The 26942-nt window shown below is 38.0% G+C and overlaps 1 protein-coding gene across 3 annotated transcripts in view; it reads right to left on the bottom strand.

Annotated features, from left to right (window-relative positions):
* The window catches only part of PGR (progesterone receptor), a 90811-nt gene that overhangs the window by 46508 nt on the left and 17361 nt on the right, over window positions 1-26942 (bottom strand). For 2 of the 3 annotated variants that reach the window (XM_032488260.1, XM_032488259.1), the window contains exon 3: window positions 5785-5901. The exons of the other annotated variant lie outside the window; for it this stretch is intronic. In XM_032488260.1, the coding sequence (XP_032344151.1) occupies window positions 5785-5901 (117 nt within the window). The remainder of the gene's footprint in view (window positions 1-5784; window positions 5902-26942) is intronic. 3 annotated transcript variants of the gene reach the window in all.

The following is a 26942-nucleotide window of genomic DNA, read 5'->3' as shown; positions in this document are numbered from 1 at the left end:
CTAGAGAATACAAGATACTGACAGATACAATTGAACGCTTTGGGCTGGAAGTCATAAAAGCAGGCCCCACAAATTCCCATAAAACTTTAAGCAAAGAAGTGAGAATGAACCCTCTAAGGAACATTTCGATCAAGTGTGTATGGGGTGGTGTTTAGGGTGAACAAGCAGGCAGTGACCAGAGTACATTATTTAGCTACAGGTTTCAGTGCAGTGAAGCGAAGGAACAGTGGGAGAGGTACTGTCTCTGAGGGGTGCTGATTCAAAGACCAGGGTTTGGGTGAAAAAGGAGATGCTCTTAAGAGGGAGACTGTGAGAGTCTAAAGAGGTAGGTGGCAGGCATTACCCACAGCAAATCCTGCCTTTGTTGGTGCAAATGATATTATTTTTTATAGTCTATGCCCATTAAATGCATAGAGTAGGCTTCTATACTTCCCAAAAAGGTACTGTTCAGTGTCCCAAATTCAAGAATTATGGAATTCCTCAGGAAAGAAATTGAGGTTTTGTTGGCTTCAAGTGTAGAATGAGGGAAAAAAAAGAGGAAAAAAAGCCCATTTTACCATACAATTGTACGCTGCAGCCCAGAAAGTCATTCTCTTTGCATAGAGAATGAGGCCAATCTAGGTGTAGGAGGTAAGAGAGAAACTGGCTTTCTAACATAACCTTTTAAAATTTGAGGATAAGGCTCTTGACCAAAAAAGACAAAATAAAACAAAACAAACCTATAAAAAATTGTCTCCAGCTTAAAAAAAATCAGCAAACATAACTATGCATTTAATCACTCCCTTACGTAGAAAGCCACTTGTTTTTGAGAGAGCTGATTACCTTTATAATAGTTGAGCATTTTTACCACAAATGCAAAATCCAGAGGTGAATTCATTTCAGAAATTTTTTTTGTGAGTCATTACACAAAAATGTTTTCTAAAGGAAAGAAGTTAGAAGCAGAACCATCCTTCAGAGTCTGTCTCTCCTACTTAGTACTGTACAGCAATGAACAAAATGTAAAAGTTCACTGTGACCTGGTGAAGGTAAGGGAAGTGAGTCATTTAAAACAAGAATCATATGCAACTTAGAGACCCAACAATTCAAACCGAATTCTCATAAGCACAACATAGCTGCTGAAGAAAATGAGAATAGCTTGCAAATCAATGTCATGACATGACAAAAACATCAATATCTCTGATCTCTGACAGTCTACCATAAGATTTTATTAACTCCTAAAAGTTTTCCAATGTTTTATTTTTTAAATTGAGATATAATTGACATGTAACATTATACTAGTTTTAGATGTACCACATAATGGTTCAGTATTTGTGTATATTGTGAAATGATCACTGCAATAAATCTAGTTACTACCCGTCCCACATATAGTTACTAGAATTTCTTTTTTGTGATGAGAACTTTTAAGAGCCACTGTCTTAACATCTTTAACATAGACAATATAGTAGTATCAGCCATCATTACCATGCTGTACATCTCCATGACTTATTTATTTTATAACCTGAAGTTTGTAACTTTTGGCCATCTTTACTCATTTCACCCTCCTCTAGCCTCTGCCTCTGGCAACCAGCAATACGTTTTTTGTATCTTTGAGTTAGCTTTTTTTTTTTTTAGATTCCACAGTTTTCCAAAGAAGACATACAGATGGCCATGAAAAGATGCTCAACATCACTAATATCAGAGAACTGCAAATCAAAATCACAATGAGATAATACCTCACACCTAGCAGGATGGCTATCATCAAAAGGACAAGAAAGTGTTGGCGAGAATGTTAAGAAAAGGGAAACCTCATGCACTGTTTGTAGAAATGTAAACTGGTGTACCCACTATGGAAGATAGAGGTTCCTCGAAACAATTAAAAATAGAAGCACCATAAGATCCAGCAATGCCACTTCTGGGTATTTATCCCAATAAAATTAAAATACTAACTCAAAAAGATACATGCACCCCTATGTTCACTGCAGCATTATTTAAAATAGTCAATGTTCTCTTTAGTTTCGTCTTTTGTTATTCATGCTGTGATGCCCCCTAACCAGCTGGGAGGTGAATGGGGACAGAAGGGGAGCTTCTGAGGCTCGGAGGGGAAAGAGGCAGCCGCCTGGCAGACAGAACTAGGAGAAGCTGGCACAGGGGGTCCCTGCGATCCCCAGCCCTAGATGTGAGCCAGCAGGGACAGGCTGGGACTGGCTGCTGGAGATCAGTGATGAGCCTGGGTAGAGATATCAAAACCAGACAAAGACACTACCAAAAAAGAAAATTACAGACCAATATCACTGATGAACATAGATGCAAAAATCCTCAACAAAATATTAGCAAACAGAATCTAACAACACAAAAAAGATTATACTCTGTAATCAACTTGGGTTCATCCCAAGGACACAAGGATGGTTCAATATATGCAACTCAATCAACGTGATACACCAAATCAACAAGCGAAAGGACAAAAATCACATGATCCTCTCAATGGCTGCAGAAAAAGCGCCTGATAAAATTCAACACCCATTTATGATAAAAATTCTAACCAAACTGGGTATAGAGGGAACATATCTCAACATAATAAAAGCTATTTATGACAATCTTACAGGCAGCATAATACTCAATGGTGAAAAGTTGAAAGCCTTCCAGCTAAAATGCGGAACAAGACAAGGATGCCCACTCTCACCACTTCTACTCAATGTAGTATTAGAAGGACTAGCCACAGCAATAAGACAAGTAAAATAAATAAAAGGGATCCAGATTGGAAGGGAAGAGGTAAAATTGTTACTATATGCAGATGGCATTATACTCTACAGAGAAGATCCTAAACACTCTACACAAAAACTACTAGAACTGATAAACAAATTCAGCAAGGTAGCAGGATACAAGATCAACATACAGAAATCTGTTGCATTTCCTTATACTACCAAGGAAATACCAGTAAGAGAAAGAAAAAAAAATCCTATTTAAAATTGTATCAAAAAATAAAACCTAGGCATAAACCTGACCACAGAGGTGAATGACTTATATGCTGAGAACTTTGATAAAGGAAAACACTGATAAAGGAAATTGAAGATTCAAAGAGTGGAAATATATCCCATGTTCCTGGATTGGAAGAATTAATACTGTTGAAATGGCCACACTACCCAAAGTAATCTTTAGGGACAATCTACGTGGACAATGATAACTACCTGCTTGTCTTTCTGCCTATTTCTCATTCTAATCTCTGGAGCTGGGTCCATTTGGTTCTGAATTCAGCTCTGCCCAATAATGGAACCAATTATGCCCTTAAGCAGAAGAAATATAAGGAAACTGCAGTCAATTACAACAGCAGAGCAGTCTTGCTGCTGACCCATCTCTGATGCTACTTTAGTCTGTGTCCCTGGAATGGAATCCTCTCCTTTCATCCCAGTTCTGAGTCCTCCCTTAAGTTCTCTTCTTGTTACTTCGTTTCTTACTGAGCATCTGTCTTATTGCTGGCTGGGAACCACATCTCTCCTCTGAATGAACCCCAGCTTCTCAGTGACCAGGTGTCTCCACATTTTTACTTGGTCTACTTCAAATCACTTTTCCATTATAACAGTAAGACCATAAAATAAATGCACCTACGGAACGGAGGACTGCCTCAAGGGCTAGCACCCTTCCTCAAAGTGAAAAACACCACCTTAGACTTCATCCCCTTTTCCTCTGCCAAATACCCTTTCTGTGTCCTGGAAATGACTCTGGATGGACTTCGTGTTCAAGAATGCATAGACACCTGTAATTCAAATGACTTCAAAATATCAGTCACAAATATTTAATGAGCACATCTTAAACAAGTACTTTGGAGCTGAAAACACTAAAATGAAGTTCCTGCTTGCAAATGACTAATCTTGGATAAGGAGAAAATCCTTGAATGGGATACCAGTACATAAACAGTTATAAAACAACAAGGTAAGTACTACAATGAAGGTAGATAAGATATGAGGGGAAAGGAGAGAGAAAGCGAATTCCCTGTGCCTTACATGGGCTGGGATGGGAGTAGGGTGGCTGGATCTCATCACCTCCACTTTGGTCAGTGTTCCGTTGTAAGGGTAGACATGCTGAAGTAAGCACCGTCAGGGTAAGGGCCGGTGCAGGCTGGCTCAAGGGCTTTCAACCGCCCCAGGTATAAAGACCACTGCACCAAACTCTGTCGCCACAGAACCTCTCCGCCTGCAGCGACTGGGGAGGTGGGAAGATTTCACACACGGAAGAATGACACTTGAACTTAATATGAGGGATATGTAAAAGTCCACAAGGAGTGAAAGGAGAATGGTGCGGGCAAAAGCAAAACGCGTGCAAAGACAGGTGACAGTGGGTGACTGCAGGGTAGGACTCCCGAAGGCCCGGGGACAGAGAGCAGCTGCTAGGTGATGAAAGGGCCCGGGTAGTGCATTTAGAAATTTGGGCTTTGCTCCATGGATGGTCCACGGACCACTTGTTAGAAAGATCACTGGTTCCACTGCACACAGAAGAGAGTTCAACTCCAATCCTAGATCACCCAAGGTAACTTGCAAGCTTCATTTCTTGCTATTCCTGTTATTAATTTGCTTTCCAGAAAAACCATCACTGGAACGCATCATATTTCTCACTGTAAATACCTTCCACTGTAAATACCTTTTTCCTTTTCCACTTACAAAGTTTCTTTTCATTTTTTTTTAAATGGAGGTACTGGGGGTTGAACCCAGGACCTCCTGCATGCTAAGCAGGCACTCTACCCCTGAGCTATACCCTCCCTACGATTCCTTCCTTCTTTGAAAGCCTCCTCTCTGAAGCTCTGGTGGCTCCCTCTGATAGAATTAATCCATTCCTTTGCTGTACTTGCATAATGATGTGTGGTACCTCTGTTAAACCACTTACTGTTCTGTGTAATAATTATTCTACTAGTGATTAGACTGTATCATGCTCATGGGCAGCAGAGACGGAACTAAGCAGGGTGCTTAACACAGTGGACATTCAAAAATGTTGGCCTCATACACTCCTTCTCAGAAGGTACCACATACCATTTATGGCACATGAGCTGTTTTAGGTGGTACCCTGAATGTATATTTAAACAGTTGTAAATGTCTTAAACGTGTTTTAGAAAAATTGTAACTACCACATCAGACTCCGGATTTCAGGGATGTTATTGCCAGAAAGGGCTAAATGAAATGAAAATATTAGTCAGAGTAAAGGGTTTAGGAGTGGCTCCCTCCCTGGTACTCCCCATTAACTGACCCTGCCTGACGGGTTCCACAGCCCTTCCCATCACTTGACATGTATACTTACTGCTCCTCCCCGAGAAGGAAAGCGCCATGAGGACAGGCATTTGGCTGCTGTACTCTCAGAACTTACAACAATCCCTGGTAAGTGCAAGGGCTCAGTATCTAGTTACATAAGGAGAGTGAGGGAGGGAAGTAGAAAGGGAGTGACTGACAGAGAGAGGACGAGATGGAGATTAATGTGCTTCACCAACTCACAGAATCAGCTCTTGAGCTGGAAGGGACTTCAATGCTCTCATTTTACAAAGGGTTGGTGACTTACTCAAGTACAGATAGGCAGCACGTAGCACAGCCTTAACGCCAACCCCTGCCACTTAATGAGAAGTCGGTGAACATCGCATAGGCAATACAGACAAATGGAGGTTTATTACTTCTCTGTAACAAACCTCTATATGCTGGAAATCCTTAATTTAATGAGACAGAATTGATTGCCTCATTCAGACATCAATAACCAAGACAGAAATAAGAAAACCCAGTTTTACAATGTACATATCAGACAGTACATTACTGATGAAAACACCAGCGTTACCTCCAAGGACCATGCCGGCTTGACAACACTTTCTAAGGCGACATGCCGGGCAGTTTTTTCTACGAATTTTATCAACAATGCAGTCATTTCTTCCAGCACACAAATAGTTATGCTGCCCTAAAAAATAAGAAAAAAGTAAAAATTACTTACAGTGTCTAAAGACCGCTAGAAATTCTACACAATGACAACTGCAAAAGAGGACAGGTATACGTTTGCAGGTGCATGACCGTCTCAGCCAGCCTCTTGCTGGGCACAGCTGAGGGCTGGCGGTGCTCCGAACTCAATACTTCACCTGAACCTTGAGGAGCCTAAATGAGGTGAACACAGCTTAGAAACCAATTCAAGGACTCCTTCAAAGATCTTCTGTAAAAGATTTCTTTGCCTCTTCTTAACGGAGTCAGCATCGGAATGCCCTTAGACCTTTCTGTCATTTCACGATTAGTTACATGTTGCTAAGTAAGCATTAACATGCTAAGATAGTCAAGCTGTAGTGAAACTTTTTTCTTTTCTGACATATAAAACTTCATGAAAGCAGGTGCAGATAATTAAAAGGAGCCTCTAGAATAGACTTTTTAATAAAACCTATGTGCTTAATTCTTTTGGAAACTCCTGGAGCTAGCACACTCTTTGAGGGTCTCATGAATTTGAACAGCATGTAAAAAAATGTGACTGACTGTACTGACTTTATTGTCTGGTCTGTTCTGGCTACGAATTAGAAAACAGGGTGAACAGAAACAATGATAACAGGAGAACAATTCAAAACAATGAGACGAACTCAATGAAGGAGAGGACAGAAGGATTACAGGAGAAATAAGGGTAAAATATGTGACCCTGGGGTCATTTTGTGCAGAGGAAGGGTATAAATGGTTATACCCTTCAAAAAGTCTGGAATAAGAATTTAATATTCAACAATGATGAATTTAAGTCAAAAACATGTTACATTTAATAAGGCATAGAACAATCTAATTTATTTAGATTGAACAAAAATGAAAAAAAAACATCAGCTTAAACATGTAAATATTAACTAGAAAATTTACTGCTTTGGCACACCTCATTTTCCAATAAATTCCTATAAAACAGACTGTGAGTCTTTTAACATCATCAGCTTACTTATATGTAAGCATAAAAAGTAATTTTAAAAGATTATGGAATCTTCCTACAGTATTTTATATTAGTCGACACTAAAACCAGATCCACTCTTCTGGCCAAAGTTCTTGTAGGAAAGGGACACAGAAATACCTTAAACATTTGCTTAACTGAGCAGGGAAACAGCCACGTCCCAAAGGTAAATGGCAAAAAGGCCACGCCTATGGGATAGGTCATAACGAAGCAGCTCGTTGACCTGGGGTGTTTTTGGAAAAGCACAGAGAAGGCTTTTCTTAAGAATGTATTCCTCCACAAGCTGAAACTCACGTCCTCTCACATACAAGTGCCCACTCTTGTTCAGCAGGAGTCCTGGGCGTCTGGCTTTCCTCCTAATAAAGGGAGGTTATGAAGCTTCACAGCGGTGCCTAAGAAATGTTGCAGCCAGCCAGTTCCAACTAGAGTTGACTAAGATAATTAGGCATGGGGCCCCATCACAACCTCCATACCACAACACTTGGCCAGGACTCAGAGCCACCAGGAAGGCAAGGAATGCAGAAGGAACCACTCCATTACATGTGTCAATCCATCAAGTATCTGGCTATATATAAGATGAACAATGTTCACACCCAAATGTATTGGCTCTGTTGCAACATTATCTGGGAAGTCTGCAAAATATTAAGCTGTGGTGGTTGCAAATCCAACATAAGGTCTACTGCTATCACTTTTCTTCAGACAATAGTCCCAAATTTATATCCTGGCTTCAAAAAACACATCCATGTCCAGACCTACTTGCTTATTCCTCATAAATCACAGATTGATGGCTCAAACTGCACATTGCTGCTGCTCCACAGCCCAACATAATATTGTCATTGTACAACAAGTCTACGAAAAGTCACTCTATTAAACCACTCCATGCATTCTACTTTCTAACACCCTCGCTGTCTACCCACACCTTCACCACCAGGAGTTACGAGACACTTAAGAGTATAAGCTATGGGCTACCACAAACAGGATAAACGGCATAATGGAAAACAACAGAAGCGTTCACCTCCAAAAAAGAGATAATATTTAGATCTCCCTCTTAATATATGCATCATTTGTCCCTGGTGAAACCCGGGGAACTATCATGTGAAGTCTGTAATAGAGCGCCATGTTTACTTCTCCTTGGAAAACCTCTTATTTCCTTTATGGTGGGAAAAGCAAAAGGTGAGTACTAATTACCAGGTCTTTTCTTTTTAATCACACACTCTTTTTTATCTTCTTTATACTCCAGCTGTACTAACATCATTGTACTTGCCCAAATTCTCTCATGTGTTTATGACTCTCCTTTTTCAAATTTATCTGCTTGGTAAACTCTTACTCATCTTTAAAATCTGGTCTTACCTGACTGATCCTAGAAAGGTCTGGATGTTTCATCTGTGTGCCAATGCACATTCAATATATTCCTCTTATAAATGCTGTGTGCCTGATTCCCCTACATTCTGTGAGAATGTAGAAACTAGGTTTTTAGATCCTGGTAATTCCTGTGTCTAATAAAGGTTTGATAATATTTGTTGAATACACATATACCTAATTATATGTATTATTTCATTAATAGTCCTAAATATATTTATACTCAACAATATAAGATCTATAGTAATTTTTCACTTATTGTCATATATAGTAAATTAAAATATCACTTCTTCCAGTTTATTATTTACCACTTTTCAACATTTATTTGTATTATAGAATGCCTTTTATTTCAGTAAACTCCTTGCCTTTTTTTTATTAAAGGAAGGCGCTATTTATTTATTTATTTATTTTTCTGATAGATTGTTTTAGTAAGTTATGGCTTTGGACAGTATTTCATCATACCAGATACCAAGATGAAAATTAATATATATAGTCACTTATGTTCAATTGCCAACTATTCCATACATTTGTTATTTAGTGTTTTTTTTAAACATTTTATATTGATTCATAATCATTTTACAATGTTGTGTCAAATTCCAGTGTAGAGCATAATTTTTCAGTTACGCATTAACATATATATATATTCATTGTCAAATTTTTTTCTTTGTGAGCTACCATAAGATTTTGTGTATATTTCCCTGTGCTATACAGTATAATCTTCTTTATCTCTTCTACAATTTTGAAATCCCGTCTACCCCTTCCCACCCTCCGCCCCCTTGGCAACCACAAGTTTGTATTCTATAAGTCTGTTTCTGTTTTGTTTGTTTGTATTTGTTTTTATTTTTTTTTTAGATTCCACATATGAGCGATCTCATATGGTATTTTTCTTTCTCTTTCTGGCTTACTTCACTTAGAATGACATTCTCCAGGGACATCCATGTTGCAAATGGCGTTATGTTTTCGGTTTTTATGGCTGAGTAGTATTCCATTGTATAAATATACCACTTCTTTTTTTTTTTTCAGTGTCCTAAATTTTATTTATTGACTTTTTTTTAACATTTTTATTGATTTATAATCACTTTACAATGTTGTGTCAAATTCCAGTGTTCAGCACAATTTTTCAGTCATTCATGAACATATACACACTCATTGTCACATTTTTTTCTCTGTGAGTTATCATAACATTTTGTGTATATTTCCCTGTGCTATACAGTGTAATCTTGTTTATCTATTCTACAATTTTGAAATCCCAGTCTATCCCTTCCCACCCTCCACCCCCCTGGCAACCACAAGTCTGTATTCTCTGTCTGTGAGCCTATTTCTGTCCTGTATTTATGCTTTGTTTTTGTTTGTTTGTTTTTGTTTTTTAGATTCCACATATGAGCGATCTCATATGGTATTTTTCTTTCTCTTTCTGGCTTACTTCACTTAGAATGACATTCTCCAGGAGCATCCATGTTGCTGCAAATGGCATTATGTTGTCGGTTTTCATGGCTGAGTAGTATTCCATTGTATAAATATACCAACTCTTCTTTATCCAGTCATCCGTTGATGGACATTTAGGCTGTTTCCATGTCTTGGCTATTGTAAATAATGCTGCTATGAACATTGGGGTGCAGGTGTCATCCTGAAGTAGGGTTCCTTCTGGATACAAGCCCAGGAGTGGGATTCCTGGGTCATATGGTAAGTCTATTCCTAGTCTTTTGAGGAAATCTCCACACTGTTTTCCATAGTGGCTGCACCAAACTGCATTCCCACCAGCAGTGTAGGAGGGTTCCCCTTTCTCCACATCCTCTCCAGCATTTGTCATTTGTGGATTTTTGAATGATGGCCATTCTGACTGGTGTGAGGTGATACCTCATTGTAGTTTTGATTTGCATTTCTCTGATTATTAGTGATATTGAGCACTTTTTCATGTGCCTTTTGATCATTTGTATGTCTTCCTTGGAGAATTGCTTGTTTAGGTCTTCTGCCCATTTTTGGATTGGGTTGTTTATTTTTTTCTTATTGAGTCGTATGAGCTGCTTATACATTCTGGAGATCAAGGCTTTGTCGGTTTCATTTGCAAAAATTTTCTCCCATTCATGTAGGTTGTCTTCTTGTTTTACTTCTGGTTTCCTTTGCTGTGCAGAAGCTTGTAAGTTTCATTAGGTCCCATTTGTTTATTCTTGCTTTTATTTCTTCTAGGAGAAAATTTTTGAAATGTATGTCAGATAATGTTTTGCCTATGTTTTCCTCTAGGAGGTTTATTGTATCTTGTCATATGATTAAGTCTTTGATCCATTTTGAGTTGATTTTTGTACATGGTGTAAGGGAGTGTTATAGCTTCATTGCTTTACATGCTGCTGTCCAGTTTTCCCAACACCATTTGCTGAAGAGACTATATTTATTCTGTTGTATATTCTTGCCCCCTTTGTCAAAGATGAGTTGACCAAAAGTTTGTGGGTTCATTTCTGGGCTCTCTATTCTGTTCCATTGGTCTATATGTCTGTTTTTGTACCAATACCATGCTGTCTTGATGACTGCAGCTCTATAGTATTGTCCTGAAGTCTGAGAGAGTTATTCCTCCAGCCTTTCTTTCTCTTCAGTAATGCTTTGGCAATTCTAGGTCTTTTGTGGTTCCATATAAATTTTATTTTGATTTGTTCTAGTTCTGTGAAATATGTCCTGGGTAATTTGATAGGGATTGCATTAAATCTGTAGATTGCCTTGGGCAGTGTGACCATTTTAACAATATTGATCCTTCCAATCCAGGAGCATGGGATATCTTTCCATTTTTTAAAGTCTTCTTTAATTTCCTTCATCAGTGGTTTATAGTTTTCTGTGTATAATTCTTTCCCCTCCTTGGTTAGATTTATTCCTAGGTATTTGATTACTTTGGGTGCTGTTTTAAAGGGGATTGTTTCTTTACTTTCTTTTTCTGTTGATTCATCGTTAGTGTAAAGAAATGCAACTGATTTTTGAACATTAATCTTGTAACCTGCTACCTTCCTGAATTCTTTGATCAGCTCTGGCAGTTTTTGTGTGGACCTTTTAGGGTTTTCTATATATGGTAACATGTCGTCAGCATATAGTGACACTTTTACCCTCCTTGCCTTTTTGTAGCAGTAAATCATGAATTACATGTAGATCTTTTAACAAGCTTGTTTTTAATACCTACCTTTGCAAAAACAGGGAATTTTTTTATTATCCCTAAAATTTTATGTTTAAATATCTTAAAAAAGGGATTATTGAATGGTTATATTTATATATTATTTCTAATTGGCTTCTATATTTAACATTTTAATATAACTCCAATGTTACTATTTATAAAAGCATGTTCTGTGAAAACAAAAGCACTATTAAAATGCAGTCATTTTATCTGCCTAGTGATGTGTAAAATTTTACATACAAGAAAAATAAAATCCCATTTTTAACTGAGGTACAGTTGATTTACAATACTGTGTTAGTTTCAAGTGTACAGCAAAGTGATTCAGTTTTATATATGTATATTTTTCAGATTATCTTCCATCATAAGTTATTACAAGATACTGAATATAGTTCCTTGTGCTATGTAGTAAAGCCTTGTTGCTTATCTATTTTATGTACAGTAGTTTGTATCTGTTAATCTCATATGTCTTTCTCTGACTATCCATGTTGTTACAAATGGCAATATTTCATTCTTTTTTATGGTATTCCACAGGGTGTGTGTGTGTGTGTGTGTAGTGTATGTGTATATATATACATATATATACATATATATATGTGTATATATATGTATGTGTGTGTGTATATACACATATATGTGTGTGTGTGTGTGTGTGTATATATATATATGTGTGTGTGTGTGTGTGTGTATACATCAGCTTCTTAAACAAACAATCTGTTGATGGGTACCTGGGTTGTTTCTGTTTCGTCTACTGTAAACAGTGCTGTTATGAACACTGGGGTGCATGTATCTTTTAAAAATAGAGTTTTCATTTTTTCAGATACATCCTCATGAATGGGACTGCTGGATCCTATGGTAAGTCTACTTTTAGTTTTTTAGGGAACCTCCATACTGTCTTCCATAGTGGTTGTATCAATCTACATTCCCACTAACAGTGTAGGAGGGTTCCCTTTTCTCCACACCCTCTTCAGTATTTATTATTTGCACACTTTTCGATGACAGCCATTCTGACTGGTGTCAAGGCATCCCTCATTGTGGTATTCATTTGCATTTCTCTAATAATTAGCAATTTTGAGCATCTCTTAATGTGTCTTTGGCGATCTGTATGTCTTCTTTAAGGAAATGTCTATTAGAACACTCCTTCACACCGTATACAAAAGTAAACTCAAAATGGTTTAAAGACCTAAATATAAGACACGATACCTTAAAACTCCTAGATACGAACATAGGCAAAACATTCTCTGACATAAATAGTAGCAATATTTTCTTAGATCAGTCTCCCTAGGCAAAACGATTAAAACCAAAAATAAAAAAATAATACCTAATCACACTTACAGGCTTTTGCACAGCAAAGGAAATTATCAACAAAACAAAAAGACAACTTATGAAATGACAGAAAATATTTGCAAACAAGTGCAACTGACAAGATGTTAATATCCAAAATATAAAACAGCTCATTCAACTCGGTATCCAAAAAAAAAAAAAAAAAAAAACACCAGACAAAAAAATTAAAAAATGAGCAGAAGACCTAAAGTCCAATTTTAATTGAAATGAATCTCTCTAAACTAGAAAAAGATTTACCTTTAAAATAAGAAATCTTTTTTTGTGTGTTGCCTCTCAAGTAGAGCACAAGTCAACACATTTCACTTTGGTTTAAGAGAAGTCACAATTTTTCATGCCTTTTTATGAAAAGGAGAAGGGAATATGTAGGAAAATGACAGGGGAAATGACTATATGCTCAACAGATAAAGGAATAAAGAAGAAAAAGTTGGATCTAAGCCACACACACACAAAAATGTAGGCTTGAAGCAACATGAGCTGGTACACATGGGGTCACTCTTTCCACCACAATCACAAAAATGCTGAATAAACTATGATTGAAGTATAGTGTCAAATTATAGTCAAGGGCAAAACACACAAAAAAGAAAATCTTGCAAGCCAGAAAAAAAGGAAGATGTGAAAGCCAGGGGGGTAAACTTGAGTGAAGTTTGCAGTAATCCAAAAAAAGTTTTAGATGCAGATATAGGACCTAGGATCCAGAAGCTGGGGGTTTAAACCTAGGAAGGCCTGGGATATGTGACATCAAGTCTATGTGGAGCAAGGGGCAGGAACTGAACTTTGCATAAAATGGAGAATCTCAAAAGGCTGTCTTATTCATTTAAAACATGCTGGAAAACAGTACAAAGAATATGCCATCGAAGACACGAGTCTCCAAAACTTTGAGTTGGGAGAGGAGTTTCTCATGACTAAAAAACAAACAAACAAACAAACAAACAAACAAGCAAACAAACATCTTGGTCTTTAAGGGAGGTGATTTTCACTACCCCATGGTGTATAAAACTGCACCATGGAACAAATGCTTGTCTAGGACCAGTGAAATTCCCAGGGTCCTGAGAGAGGCAAATGCAAAACTTATCATGTAAGGACAGGTATGCACATATCCAAAAAAAAATCTGTACAAGAATATTTATAGAAACAGTGTTCATATATAGCCCCAAATTGAAAGCAACCCAAATGATCATTCATGGCATAACATATAAACAAATTCTATTTTATTCATTCAATGCATTAGACAGTAATGAGAATGAATGCCTAGCTCATGCAAAAACATCAATGGACTTCGTAAGTATAATGTTGTGTGAAAGAAATGGACACAGAAAAACACTGTATGATTCTATTAAGTTCCCAAACAGTCAAAAACATCTATGATGTTAGAGGCTGGGATGGTAGTTACCTTTCGGGTGTGGCTGAAAGAGATGCAAGGGAACTCTCGGAAAGCTATGATTCTTTTCAGTTTTTGATCTCGGTGATGGTAACTATTTCATTTACTTAATGATCAATCATTCATTATTAAGCTCTATGCCTTTATTTATTTGTTTATTTATTTATTTTTATGCCTTTAATTAGAGCACTTTTCTGAGAACATCTGTCAATAAAATTTTTCCTTCTTTCTTTTCTAAAATGGTTCCACCTGAGAGAACAGCGTAGAGGCACTGTGAACCAACAGTGGGAGTCTGTGTAGGGCTGACCGCTGGACGTCCAGAGGCTGAGGAGTCCAGAAGAGAAGAGACACATCACCTGCAGTACAGGATTCCAGCTGGGGCTTCCCAGTGAAATATCCCCAAGAATCCCACCAAAGTATCCTGCTAGAGAAACAGTCCACTATATTCATCCACCAAACGCAGAACTCCAGTGACAGTCGTATACGTGCTTTGTACAGCTGTGCAGCTCCCTGCAACCCCTCTCTCCGTGCCTTAGCCGTGAAAAGGTCAAAGTCGGCTGCTAACGGGTCTTCCTTAGTGTGAGCAGGTGAGAAGGAGGCGATCTTGCTCCTTCCTCCCTGCAGGCTTCAGGCCCCACGCAGTGCTGAGCTGGGGCAAAGGAGAAACCCTAAATTAGATGAGTTTGTAATTTTTACCATAATGCTGGCCTGTGGATTTTGATTCTGAAATGAGATTGTTCTTATTAAAAACTCTAGGACTGAACTAAGAGTTCACGCAGAGGATGAAAGAACTAGCACACAGAGTAGGTTGCGTTGTTAGAGGTCATGCGGATACTGATATTTTGAAAAAAAAAAAAAAAGAAGTGTGTGTGTGCATGTATATGTGTATATATGGATGAAACAATTAAGGAATTATTTTAATGTTGCCAGAAATAAAAATGTAAATCAGTGGTTCTCAATGGGAGGCAAAAATTCCCACCCCCACTCTGGGACATTTCACAATGCCTGGGGACAATTTTAGTTTACACAACTGCAGGGTTAGGTGCTACCCAGGAGAGGCCAGGGATATTGATAAACATCCTACAATGCACTGGACAACAAACAATTAACTGGCCCCAAGTGGTAATAGTGCCAAACTTGAGAAACCCTGGTGTTAATTCATGATTGCTCCACTTTTTCAAAAAGACGTATTTTTTAGATGTATTTTTTAGGTCTACTGAAAATGCCCAGAAGCAAAGATAATGGTAGCAGCAGTAAACATTAGGATCTAGACTGATCATCATGTCTAATGTCATTTTGATCCAAAAGGAATCAGGGCTCCTTGGAGAAATGGCTGGTACAGGACTGGGACAGGAAACATTCAAGTTGAGCCTGGGAAACTTTGCTGTGACAGAGTTTGATGTTATTAAACTTGAGAGTTACTCAAATTTGTCAAAGCCACATTGTCCAAAGATAAGACAGTTTGAACATCAAGAATTTAAATGATTAAAACACACTGACTATAGAAAAATACATGAGTACATATGATACATAAGAAAGAAAAGAAGAGAAAGAAACAAAATGAACCCATTGAAAGCTACTGGAGGTTGACAGGGTGAAAACTCATTACTTTGAAAACTGATAATTAAAAAGAAATAATAACGCATCTAATAGGTCTTCCACTATAAATTCTCATATTACCAAGTTGCCTTTTAGAAGACAGAAAAAACTGTTAAAAAAGCTGTCCACTCTCACCACTCCTATTCGACATAGTCTTGGAAGTCCTAGCCACAGCAATCAGGCAAGAGAGAGAAATAAAAGGGATCCATCTTGGAGAAGAGGTAAAATTGTCACCATATGCAGATGACACGTTACTATATACAGAAAACCCTAAAAGGTCCACACAAAAACTACTAGAGCTGATCGAAGAATTCAGGAAGGTAGCAGGTTACAAGATTAACATACAAAAATCAGTTGCATTTCTTTACACTAGTGATGACTCAACAGAAAAGAAAGTAAAGAAACAATTCCCTTTAAAACAGCACCCAAAGTAATCAAATACCTAGGAATAAATCTAACCAAGGAGGGGTTATACACAGAGAACTATAAAAGGTTGATTAAGGAAGTTAAAGAAGACCTAAAAAAATGAAAGATATTCCATGCTCCTGGATTGAAAGAAACAATATTGTTAAAATGGTCACACTGCCCAAGGCAATCTACAGATTTAATGCAATCCCTATCAAATTACCCAGGACATATTTCACAGAACTAGAACAAGTCATAATAAAATTTATATGGAACCACAAAAGACCTAGAATTGCCAAAAGCATTACTGAAGAAAAAGAAAGAGGCTGGAGGAATAACTCTCTCAGACTTCAGACAATACTATAGAGCTGCAGTCATCAAGACAGCATGGTATTGGTACAAAAACAGACATATAGACCAATGGAACAAAATAGAGAGCCCAGAAATGAACCCACAAACTTTTGGTCCACTAATCTTTGACAAAGGAGGCAAAAATATACAATGGAATAAAGACAGTCTCTTCAGCAAATGGTGTTGGGAAAACTGGACAGCAGCGTGTAATTCAGTGAAGCTAGAACACTCCCTTACACTATACACAAAAATCAACTCAAAATGGATCAAAGACTTAAACAGTAAGACAAGACACAATAAACCTCCTAGAAGAAAACATAGGCAAAACATTATCTGACATACATCTCAAAATTGTTCTCCTAGGGCAGTCTACTCAAGCAATAGAAATAAAAGCAAGAGTAAACAAATGGGACCTAATGAAGCAAGCTTCTGCACAGCAACGGAAATTATAAGTAAAACAAAACGACAACCTACAGAATGGGAGAAAATTTTTGCAAATGAAACCGACAAAGGCTTGATCTCCAGAATACATAAGCAGCTCATACGACTTAGTAAGAAAAAAACAAACAACCCGATCCAAAATGGGCAAAAGACCTAAACAAGCAATTCTCCCAGGGAGAAATACAAATGATCAATAGGCACATGAAGAAATGCTCAATATTACTAATTATCAGAGACATGCAAATCAAAACTACAATGAGGTATCACCTCACACCAGTCAGAATGGCCATCATTCAAAAATCCACAAATGACAAATGCTGGAGAGGATGTGGAGAAAAGGGAACCCTCCTACACTGCTGGTGGGAATGCAGTTTGGTGCAGCCACTGTGGAAAACAGTATGGAGATTTCCTCAGAAGACTAGGAATAGACTTACCATATGACCCAGGAATCCTGCTCCTGGGCAGACATCCAGAAGGAACCCTACTTCAAAAAGACATCTGCACCCCAATGTTCATAGCAGCACTATTTACAATAGCCTAGACATAGAAACAGCCTAAATGTCCATCAATAGATGACTGGATAAAAAAGAAGTGGTATATTTATACAACGGAATACTACTCAACCATAAAAACTGACAACATAACACCATTTGCAGCAACATGGATGCTCCTGGAGAATGTCATTCTAAGTGAAGTAAGCCAGAAAGAGAAAGAAAAATACCATATGAGATCGCTCATGCGTGGAATCTAAAAAAAAAAAAAAAAGAAAGAAAGAATAGAAAAAGATAAATGAACGTAAATACATAACAGAAACAGACTCATAGACATAGAATACAAACTTGTGGTTGCCAGTGGGTAAGGGGGTGGGAAGGGACAGACTGGGAGTTCGAAATTTGTAGATACTGACAGGTATATATAGACTAGATAAACAAGATTATACTGTATAGCACGGGGAAATGTATACAAGATCTTGTGGCAGCTCATGGTGAAAAAGTATGCAACAATGAATATATATATGTTCCTGTATGACTGAAAAATTGTGTTCTACACTGGAAATTGACACATTGTAAACTGACTATAACTCAATAAAATTAAAAAATATATATTCTATAGCTGATGAAATTAGAAGGAATAATAGAAGCAGAGTATCTGCCCCTTTGCAATCTTTAACAAAATGATGACCACTTGTGAAGTCTGAAAAGACAACTAAAAACTCCTCCATTTTCCAATTATGTATCTGTGTGATCCACATTTTCTTCGTATGCTGCAACCAAAACAACATATTGCAACAGATTAAATGTAGATGGAGGTATGAGACACAGCTGCGTTCTATTAAGGCAGACATTAAAATGACATTTAAAAATGTAAAACAACATCACTATTGTCATTAAATTTGCTTTGGTTTGGAAAATTAACTTCTCATGGGCTTGCCATTTTTTAAATGAATTAATAAAAAGTTTAAAAAATTTTTAATTTCAGCTCTAATATAACAAATACCTGATACATATAATCCATATAAACAAAAACTCTTTGGGCTCTCCATATATTTTAAGCATGCGAAAAGATCATGAGACCAGAATGTTTGAGGACCACTGGTTTGTGTATGACTCGTGTCAAAATATTTAACCTGAATCTAGTCATTTGGAAAAAAATCAGACAAATCCAAACTGTGGGAATTTCTACAACAGCTGGCCTGAATTCCTTAAATATCAATGTCCCAAAAGACATAAAAAAATAATAAGGTAGGAGATCATTTTAAAGACTATAGAGACTTGTTAACCAAATGGAATACATAGTTCCTGATTAGATACTGCATGAAAAAACTATATGGGACATTTTGGGAACAATGGGAAAATCTGAATACTGGCTATACATTAGATAAAATTATTATATCAGTTTAAACTTCGGGATGTGGTAATAATACTGTGGTTATATTCTTCTGGTCCTTAGGAACACATTATGAAATCCTGAGAGGTGAAATAAAAAACCTGTAACTTACTTTCAAAGAGCTGAATACAGATATTCATTTACCAGTATCCTTTCAAATTTCCTAGAAGCCAAAGTATTCCAAAGACACATATAGAATGAGATAAAGGTTTGGACCAGTTGTTTTGTATTAGCCAAACTGGGGCTGGTCATAGTTCTTGACCAGAGTGAAGAGACAGGAGAAGAATGAATATCTGGTAGAGTGTGAAAAAGAGCTGGAGAGTAATGAACCAGTAAGTTTTAAAGTATCTTAATGTAAGATTCAAGGGTTTTTGATTAAAGCGAAGGGAAAAAGGTCGGGTGTGGTGGGGAGAAGGTAGGAAAGAAAATTTCACTGACCCATACTATGGGTAAGTATACTAGGAACTTAACTGGTTTACTTCATGTAATCCTTACTAACACAATAGACATTACATGGGTATTCAATTTTCTTAAGGGGAAATGGCTAGTCAGATACAAGGGAATACCTAAAGACAGAGTAGACATAAAGAGTCTTGGGCTGGGAACAGAGGGCACAGAAAACGTCGTTTGAGAACAGAGACCTTGTACTGGGCACCAGACAAGAGCATGACACTTGAAAGGGCTGCTCAGGAGATTTACGTCACACTGACGGGTAGCAAGGGCTAAGGAATGGCACCTCTCATCTCCTACACAGTGCTGGTAAGCTTCCTCCTGCATCAGAGGGCACCCCAGGAATCCAATTTCCCTGAAGTATTAGACAGACATGGACTTCAGCAGAGGTTGGCCATATTGCTAAACCCTGACGCATACATGAGAATGTATGTTACATTCACCCAAGAAGAGCATTCAACTTGATGCCAATCCCAGAATTTAGTGCTTCAAACAGGAAACGTAATGTCAGCCCAACTTTTATGTCCTGATAGTTAACCACTTTTTTTTTTCCTGTTTAAACTCATGCAAAGTGTATTCTTTCCACGTAAAATGAAAAAATGCGTTCAATAATGCAAAGGTATAGCTTTTCACATAATACTTGTTCGGGGCACAGTGAGCTGTTTTTGATGTACAGAGTAAAATTTTTATTTAACTGTTACATTTACTTCTGTTATTCAAATTATACCACCGATGAACTCTAAGACCTTGTATAAATCATTTAACCTCTTGGCGCTTCATTTTCCCCATCCATGATACAGTAGTTCAAAAGTTGACAGTGAAATAAAACAATGTGCTAAGACAATGTAGCACTATGACAAGCACAGAATAAACGCCTAACAGGTAATAATTATAACAGCTCAGTAAGCAAATACTGAGTATCTCCCATGTCCTCACATGCTGGTGATAAACTCCCAGGAGCTGACTTTTCATAATCAGTTAACAATTTTGCTTACATTGGTGTCAGTTTCTTATTGAGAAACACTGATTACTTACTTACAGGTTGGATATCTGCTCTCTGTTCATCTTATCTGTTATCCAACAGCACCATGATAAGGCCATATTCTTTATAGACTTCCACTCAAAATTTTCTAGTTCCATCACTAGCTACATTTTGAAAAAATTTGTTAGTTTTACTCTCCCATAAAGTGGAAATAAACGCTATATAAGACTGCTATATGGATCAAATGAGCTAAATTAGATAAAATAGCACACGAACTGGTACATAGTAAAAAGAACAAATCACAGCTTGAAATTTTCATCAGTTTGCCCTTTTTCCTTCATCATGAAAGAACTCTTTAAATATAAACTTTACATATCTGATTTTTTCCCTGCTTTTTATGGATTCCAATATAGAGTTTAACTCTGCCATTACATTTTCTGGCTCTTACTGTAGCATTTTCTTATCTCACCCAGCTACATTTTCACCTCATCTAGTTCTTTCCTACGAAACTCCTTCCTGTTTTGCAGACACTGTCGTTTTTTGCCTTAATAATAACTCAGCCCAGATCATTACCCCAATTTTCCTCCTGTTTCTTTTAGCAAATCAATTTTAAGTATGCTTTTTCCTCAAATCAAATCTATGTATTACTGATTGAGGTGTTAAATCAAACAGCTTGTCACACTCTAGTAGGGGGATATGAAAGTTAAATGAGAGACTGGAAGTCACCAAAGTGTGCTGTGTCCCAGGTAAGTCACTGAAGCTGGAAGTCCGAATTAGCTGGATGAGTGAGAAGTGTCAAGAAATGGAATTAGAGTGGAATGAGCCAACTGCCAACACGCTGAGGGTTGGCTTGGACTGTCTGAGGAAACTGAGTAAGCTTAGAGATGTCTGAGCCAGTGGGAAGAGACGTAACAGGGCTCAGCTCCTGTGGAGCCTTGAAGACCACTGTAAGAACTTCGATTTTCCTCTGAAAGAAATATAGTGCCAGAGTTTGAGCAGAGGAGTGACATGATCTGGCCTAAATTTTAACAGTACCACCTTGGCATCCAGGCTGAGTACAGACTCTAGGAGGGTAAGGGTAGAAATGAGACCAGTTAGGAGGCTGTTACAATAAAGGAAAATAATAGTGGTCAGTGGAGGTGGTGATAACATATCAGGTTCTTGATATATTCCGGAAAAGGAGCTGATGTGTAGTTTACAGAATCTTACCAGGTGACGTTCCAATATTTAACTTTTTAAAGTCTTCGATGCTGCTATTCAAAATTGTTTGCTCTTCTTTCTTCTCTCCACCTGTTTTAAGTCTAAGTTCCTTCTGACTATGGATCCATTCTTCCTGAGGCTGGTTCTACCGCTCCCTTCATAAACAAGACGATGGCTCTGGATCTCTTCTGAACTCTCTCCTACTTGTCCACATATCTTTTAAGTTATAAAAATTAAATGGTATACAGTATCTGACTAGTTACAGCTGGTACTTTTAATTATCTATTTAGACAACCTGTAGGCATTTAGGGATGGTAAGGGATTACATATAAAATTTTAAAATCCATACAATTATTTGACCTTAAAATTTCACATATGATGAGAAGTGAGGTGTTTAAGACATCTACATAAAAATATGAAAAAAATCACAAAACTCTATGTCACCAAGGTTATTTAAATCATTGTACTATTCTGATGCAAGATTATGACTTTACATATCTATGTAAATGGTTCTTTCCCTCATGTTTATGTAGTTTTTCTCTTGAGTATAGTAATCCTGAATTTATCAATGTTCAACTTCATTACTTTGTTCAAACACCTGTTTAGGCTTTTCAATTGACCGAAGATTCTGTTATGATTCTCAGTCACCCTGGTCTCACCTGGTATTAGTTTCATAAAAATTAGAACTGTATAGACAATTAGCATTGTTAGCATTAGCATCTTCCTACTTGTTATTTAGGTTTTGGCCCCCAAATATTTAAGACTGCACTACTACCAGATTTTTTTTTAAACTCTTTTTTATTGAGTTAGAGTCATTTCACAATGCTGTGTCAAATTCCAGTGTACAGCACAATTTCTCAGTTATACATGAACATACATATATTCATTGTCACAATTTTTTTTTTTTTTTTTTTTTTTTTGCTGTGAGCTTACGACCAGATTTTTAAGCCTTTTATGATAAATCCCTTATCAATGACCACTACTGTGTCTTACCTCAAACACGATGCTGAATGGCGTGGCTAGTTTGTGGAGTCTGGCAGAACCAGCTTCACCACTAACTGGCTGGGTGACCTTAGGCAAGTGACCTTCCCTCCGTCTTAATTCTGCTATCCGCAGAGAGCAGATGGCAATAGTAACTCCTCAACTGAGAATTAGAGGAGATAATGAAAACCATGTTTCTATTGTGCCAAGTATAGAATAAGGACACACGAAGAGAGTCTCCATCCTCCCTCCCTTGCCTTTCACATTTTTTAGAATTCTTCCCAGAGAAGGGAGCATTCTTGGTACAGGCAACTGCCCATTTGCCTTCCACACTATAACTTCACTGCTTTAGGGAATGAAAAGTAGCTTCTCAGAAAAGTGAAAGGCCCCTGATCTAGATCAAACAGTATTTTAAATAATCTCAGAACTGCCCTCCTGGCATACTTTTCTGCCCATCTTTGCCAGTGCTTCTACAGTTACCTTCTCAAAAACAAAGCTGACCATGGTACCTTCCCAGCTTAAAGACTCTGGCTCCCCTCTGAGCAAAGCAGTACTTTACTACACACAAGAAAAAGCTGAATATTTCACCGAAATGCAGGTTTCTTAGTCCTTTTTCCAGATGTTTTGATTCCGCATATCTGGGGTGAGGCTCAGAAATCTGCCTTTTAGACCAGTGCTCCAGATGTCTCTGAGGCGGAATGGTTTGAGGACCAAAATGGGAGGAACACTGGCTTACCAAACGAAATCCAAAGTAAATTAGGAGCTAACTTTTGGACTGAATAGTTTGAGATGTTCAATAGCCATCTGTGAGGATATCGGTTTGACAGCTGGACCTACGTGTCTAGAGTTCAGCGGAAAAGTCGCGGCTAGAGATAAAAAAGTAGGGAGTGATCAGGCTATGGATGGTTTATCTAAAGTCATGAGACTAGATCAGATCTCCAAGGAAGTAAGTATATATAAAATACATATAAACAAAAATATATATAAATATATAAATATAAATAAATATATATATATAAATATATATAAACTGAGGGAAAGGGTCCAAACACTGAACACTGAGCCCTCCAAAGTTAACAGCTAAATGAGAAAGAAGATTGACTCATGTAAGGAGAATCAAGAGTGCCGTGTCCTGAAAGCCGAGTGAAGAAGGCATTTCCAGGAAGGTGAAGTGATCGACTGTCAAATGCCACCAACAGATCAAGTAAGACGGCACTAAGAACCGCCCAGCAGGTTTTGCAATGTGGTCATCTTGACCAGAGAAATTTGGATGAACTGAGTGGAAGCGACAAAAAAAACTGACTGGATTAGGCTTAAGAGAGAATGGGAGGAAAAAAATTTGGGGGGAGTTTGGCTACCCAAGGAGTAGAGGAATGCTTGTTAGCTGAAGGATGTGTAAGTATTTAAGTATGTTTATATGCTGATGAGAATGATCAAGCAGAGAGGGGAAAAGTTAATGATTTGGGGACGGGGCAGTTGCTGCAGCCCCCCTCCTTGAGTCAACAGGAGGAGACTGACCTAGTGCATTAAGGGCAGGAGGCTGGCCTCAAGGAAGAAAGCAGAGCCCCACAGGCAGGAGGAAAAGTCGATCGTGGGTTAGATGCCACATGAGTACATGGATGGTGGCAGCTTGTGGACGTCTTCTCAGAAAGCGAGAGGGTCATGGGCTGAGATTGAGGCTGCGGAAGTGTGGGAAGGCTGAGCAGGGGGAGGAGGCAGAAGATGGTCATCCAGAAGCCACGGACAACCGACGGACTGTTTGCCGGACAGACTACGTAGTCATAGTACTCATTTTTCGATCCCACCTACCTATTATGCAAAGTTTCTTTCCCCTTGAAATTCCAGCTAGCAAATTTCTACCCTCGCTGATGTAAATTAGTTTTCATTACAAATAATTAGGACAAAGAGACACTAGATAATTGGTAAGAAGTAATGTAATAGATAAGAGAGAAGATTCTCTGGGTTCCAATCTCAGCTTTGCCATTTATTCATTATTTGCCTGTGCAAGTGATGTAGCCTCTTTGTGCTTCATGTAATACGTATAGCCAAGTTCCTGGTATGTAATAAGTGTTACATAAACATAAGTGTTACACTATTATTATTAAATAATGGCTTCATATAGGTGTTAGCTAAGATCTCTAGCAACCCATATTCTTAGAGCAAGGTTCATTTTTAATAATAATGTATACAAATTCATATTTCAAACTGTTATCTTGGTAATTTCTAATTTTTTCGATTTCTTGATAGATCTGACTACACTGTCTAGAGCGCTACACCTGGAGTTTGGAGGAATTCCAACTCTTCCATTTTTCTTGTTCACTGTACTTACTTGATTCGTATTATCTTTATTCTGTACTTTCTCTGTGAATCCAGCAAAGCTGCAGCACCTTGCCATACTCTAAGCATGAATTAGGGAGCGTCCACTCATCAAAGCCTCTGCACCATGGAACTTGGGCACTGCCATAAGGAGGCCTTTCGCTCCATAAGCCTCTGATGTGTGCTTTGAGAGTACGCACTAGGACAGATACCACTGACATCAATGAGTCACTTCTTATTTTTGAATAATAATAAACATAAGGTCTAACACCTTCTTCACCCATCTCAATGTACAGCCCCTGGGGCGGGTGCACCATGTTACAAAACTGGCGGTCTAGTACGTCTGGGGAGAAGTGGCTCCCTCCAGCTCTAAAAAAAGTGCTCTTGGCTCATCCTGTTGTAGTCTTTTCTTTCCAGGCTCTTTTGCCAGACATACTGGACATCACATTCCTCCATTTCCCCAAAGCAACAGGAAGACAGGGTGATTATGTAAAGTGAAAGTTCATGTAAGATTTCAGGGTGGCCAGAGGTAATGAAAACAAAAGGCAGTAAATAATTCCAAATTTGCTGTCAGACATCACCATGCCAAGGGATTTACCACACATTACCTCTAAGAGGGAATTTCTCACCGGCATTTATTTCTCTGTATCCTCGCCCCTTACTTTGCTGTTAGGCCCTCTCTTTATCCATTCCTCTGGGCCACCACTCTGGCTCAGGTCCTTAACGCACCATCCCCAGACTGTTCTCATGGACTCATAGCTTCCCTGCCTGAATACTTCCTATAGACTGCTGACACATTAATTTTCCTAAGCTAAATATTGGAGTATGTCACCACAGAGCTCAAAAGTCTTTAGGGGCATCTCATTCTCTAACCTAGTTAATTGCCAAACGCCACATTTTGTCATTCCACATTTTTTCAACCTTCTGTTTAATAAAAATTCTCACCATTCCTTTAGGGAAGTGGTACCTAACTTTTTTCGGGGGTGTCACGAATCCCTCTGAAAATCTCCCTTTGAAAACCTCAGGAGAACAATCACTTCAGAAAAAAAAAATTAAAATGTTATATACAATTACAAAAGATTCTTAGATCCTTAACCATGTTCTGTGCTTTAGCCAAACTGTGCTTCTGCTCATTCCACACTCTGTTTATAACAGCCATTATCACAACTCTTGCTATCAGAATCATCCAATTTCAGCAATCCATCTAATGCATTATTTTCCACACAAAAACACTTTTTGGTCTCCCTAATTCAATATGGTCTTTTTTCCTCTGAAAATCCAAACGACATTCAGTTTATGTTACCTATGTTATACTTATGAGGCTGTCTTACCTTCCTGATGGAATTAAAAAACTCTGTGAGGTTAGGTATTAATAGCTTACGTATTTATCATAGCCTTTTGTGGAACCCAGCATAGTAGTAAAAGTATAGGAAGAATAAATATCAATAATTGCTTTAATAAACATTTAATGTAATTTTTCAGGGCTGCTACACTGCAAAACTCCAGCGGGCTCTATGTTGAACTCATCTATGAATTTATTTCTTAGCACATGTTCAAATGTCTTAACTAAAACCATTTTTAGGTCAGATGTGTTTCAGAATTCAGAACTGTTTGAATTTTAGAGAGCTGACATACAGCAAATATTCATAATAAAACACCTTAATATTCATGCAGCAAAATGTATGAATATTCACACAACCTACAAAATATGAGTTTGGGTCAGGTTCTGCTGCTACATGACTTCAGGTCAAGTCAGGTCAGGTGTTACTGACAAATGACTACAACAAAGCTTTTGTTTGTAGGGTTTTTTTGAGTGTGAAGGTGGTAATGAGGAGATGTGGGCCTCTATCAGTTTTGGGCTCCATACAGTCAGGTTAGATTCCCTAATTCATGATGCAGGGTGACCTCAAGCTTTTTTCCTGAATATTTCTGCCACAGTATCATTCTCTGTTGGTCTCTTTCAATTTCCTTGGGTGCCTGAAGGTCAGAAGCGGTGCACTACAGCACTCGGGGAGCAGCACCCAGCTCGCACTAGGCAGAGCTGGTGTGCGGGGAAATCAGGCACTGGGTTGACGGGTAATAGTGGCCTCTCAGGAAATTCCTGCCTCAAGAACAAAGCATATCATCATATCACATCCCAACAGTAAGCAGTTTGGTGTGTATATATTTTTTCAGATAGTTTTCTATATATTGTAATG

Source organism: Camelus ferus, chromosome 10, assembly GCF_009834535.1.
Source record: "Camelus ferus isolate YT-003-E chromosome 10, BCGSAC_Cfer_1.0, whole genome shotgun sequence".
NCBI lineage: Eukaryota > Metazoa > Chordata > Mammalia > Artiodactyla > Camelidae > Camelus > Camelus ferus.
This window is presented reverse-complemented; position numbering and strand designations above follow the sequence as displayed.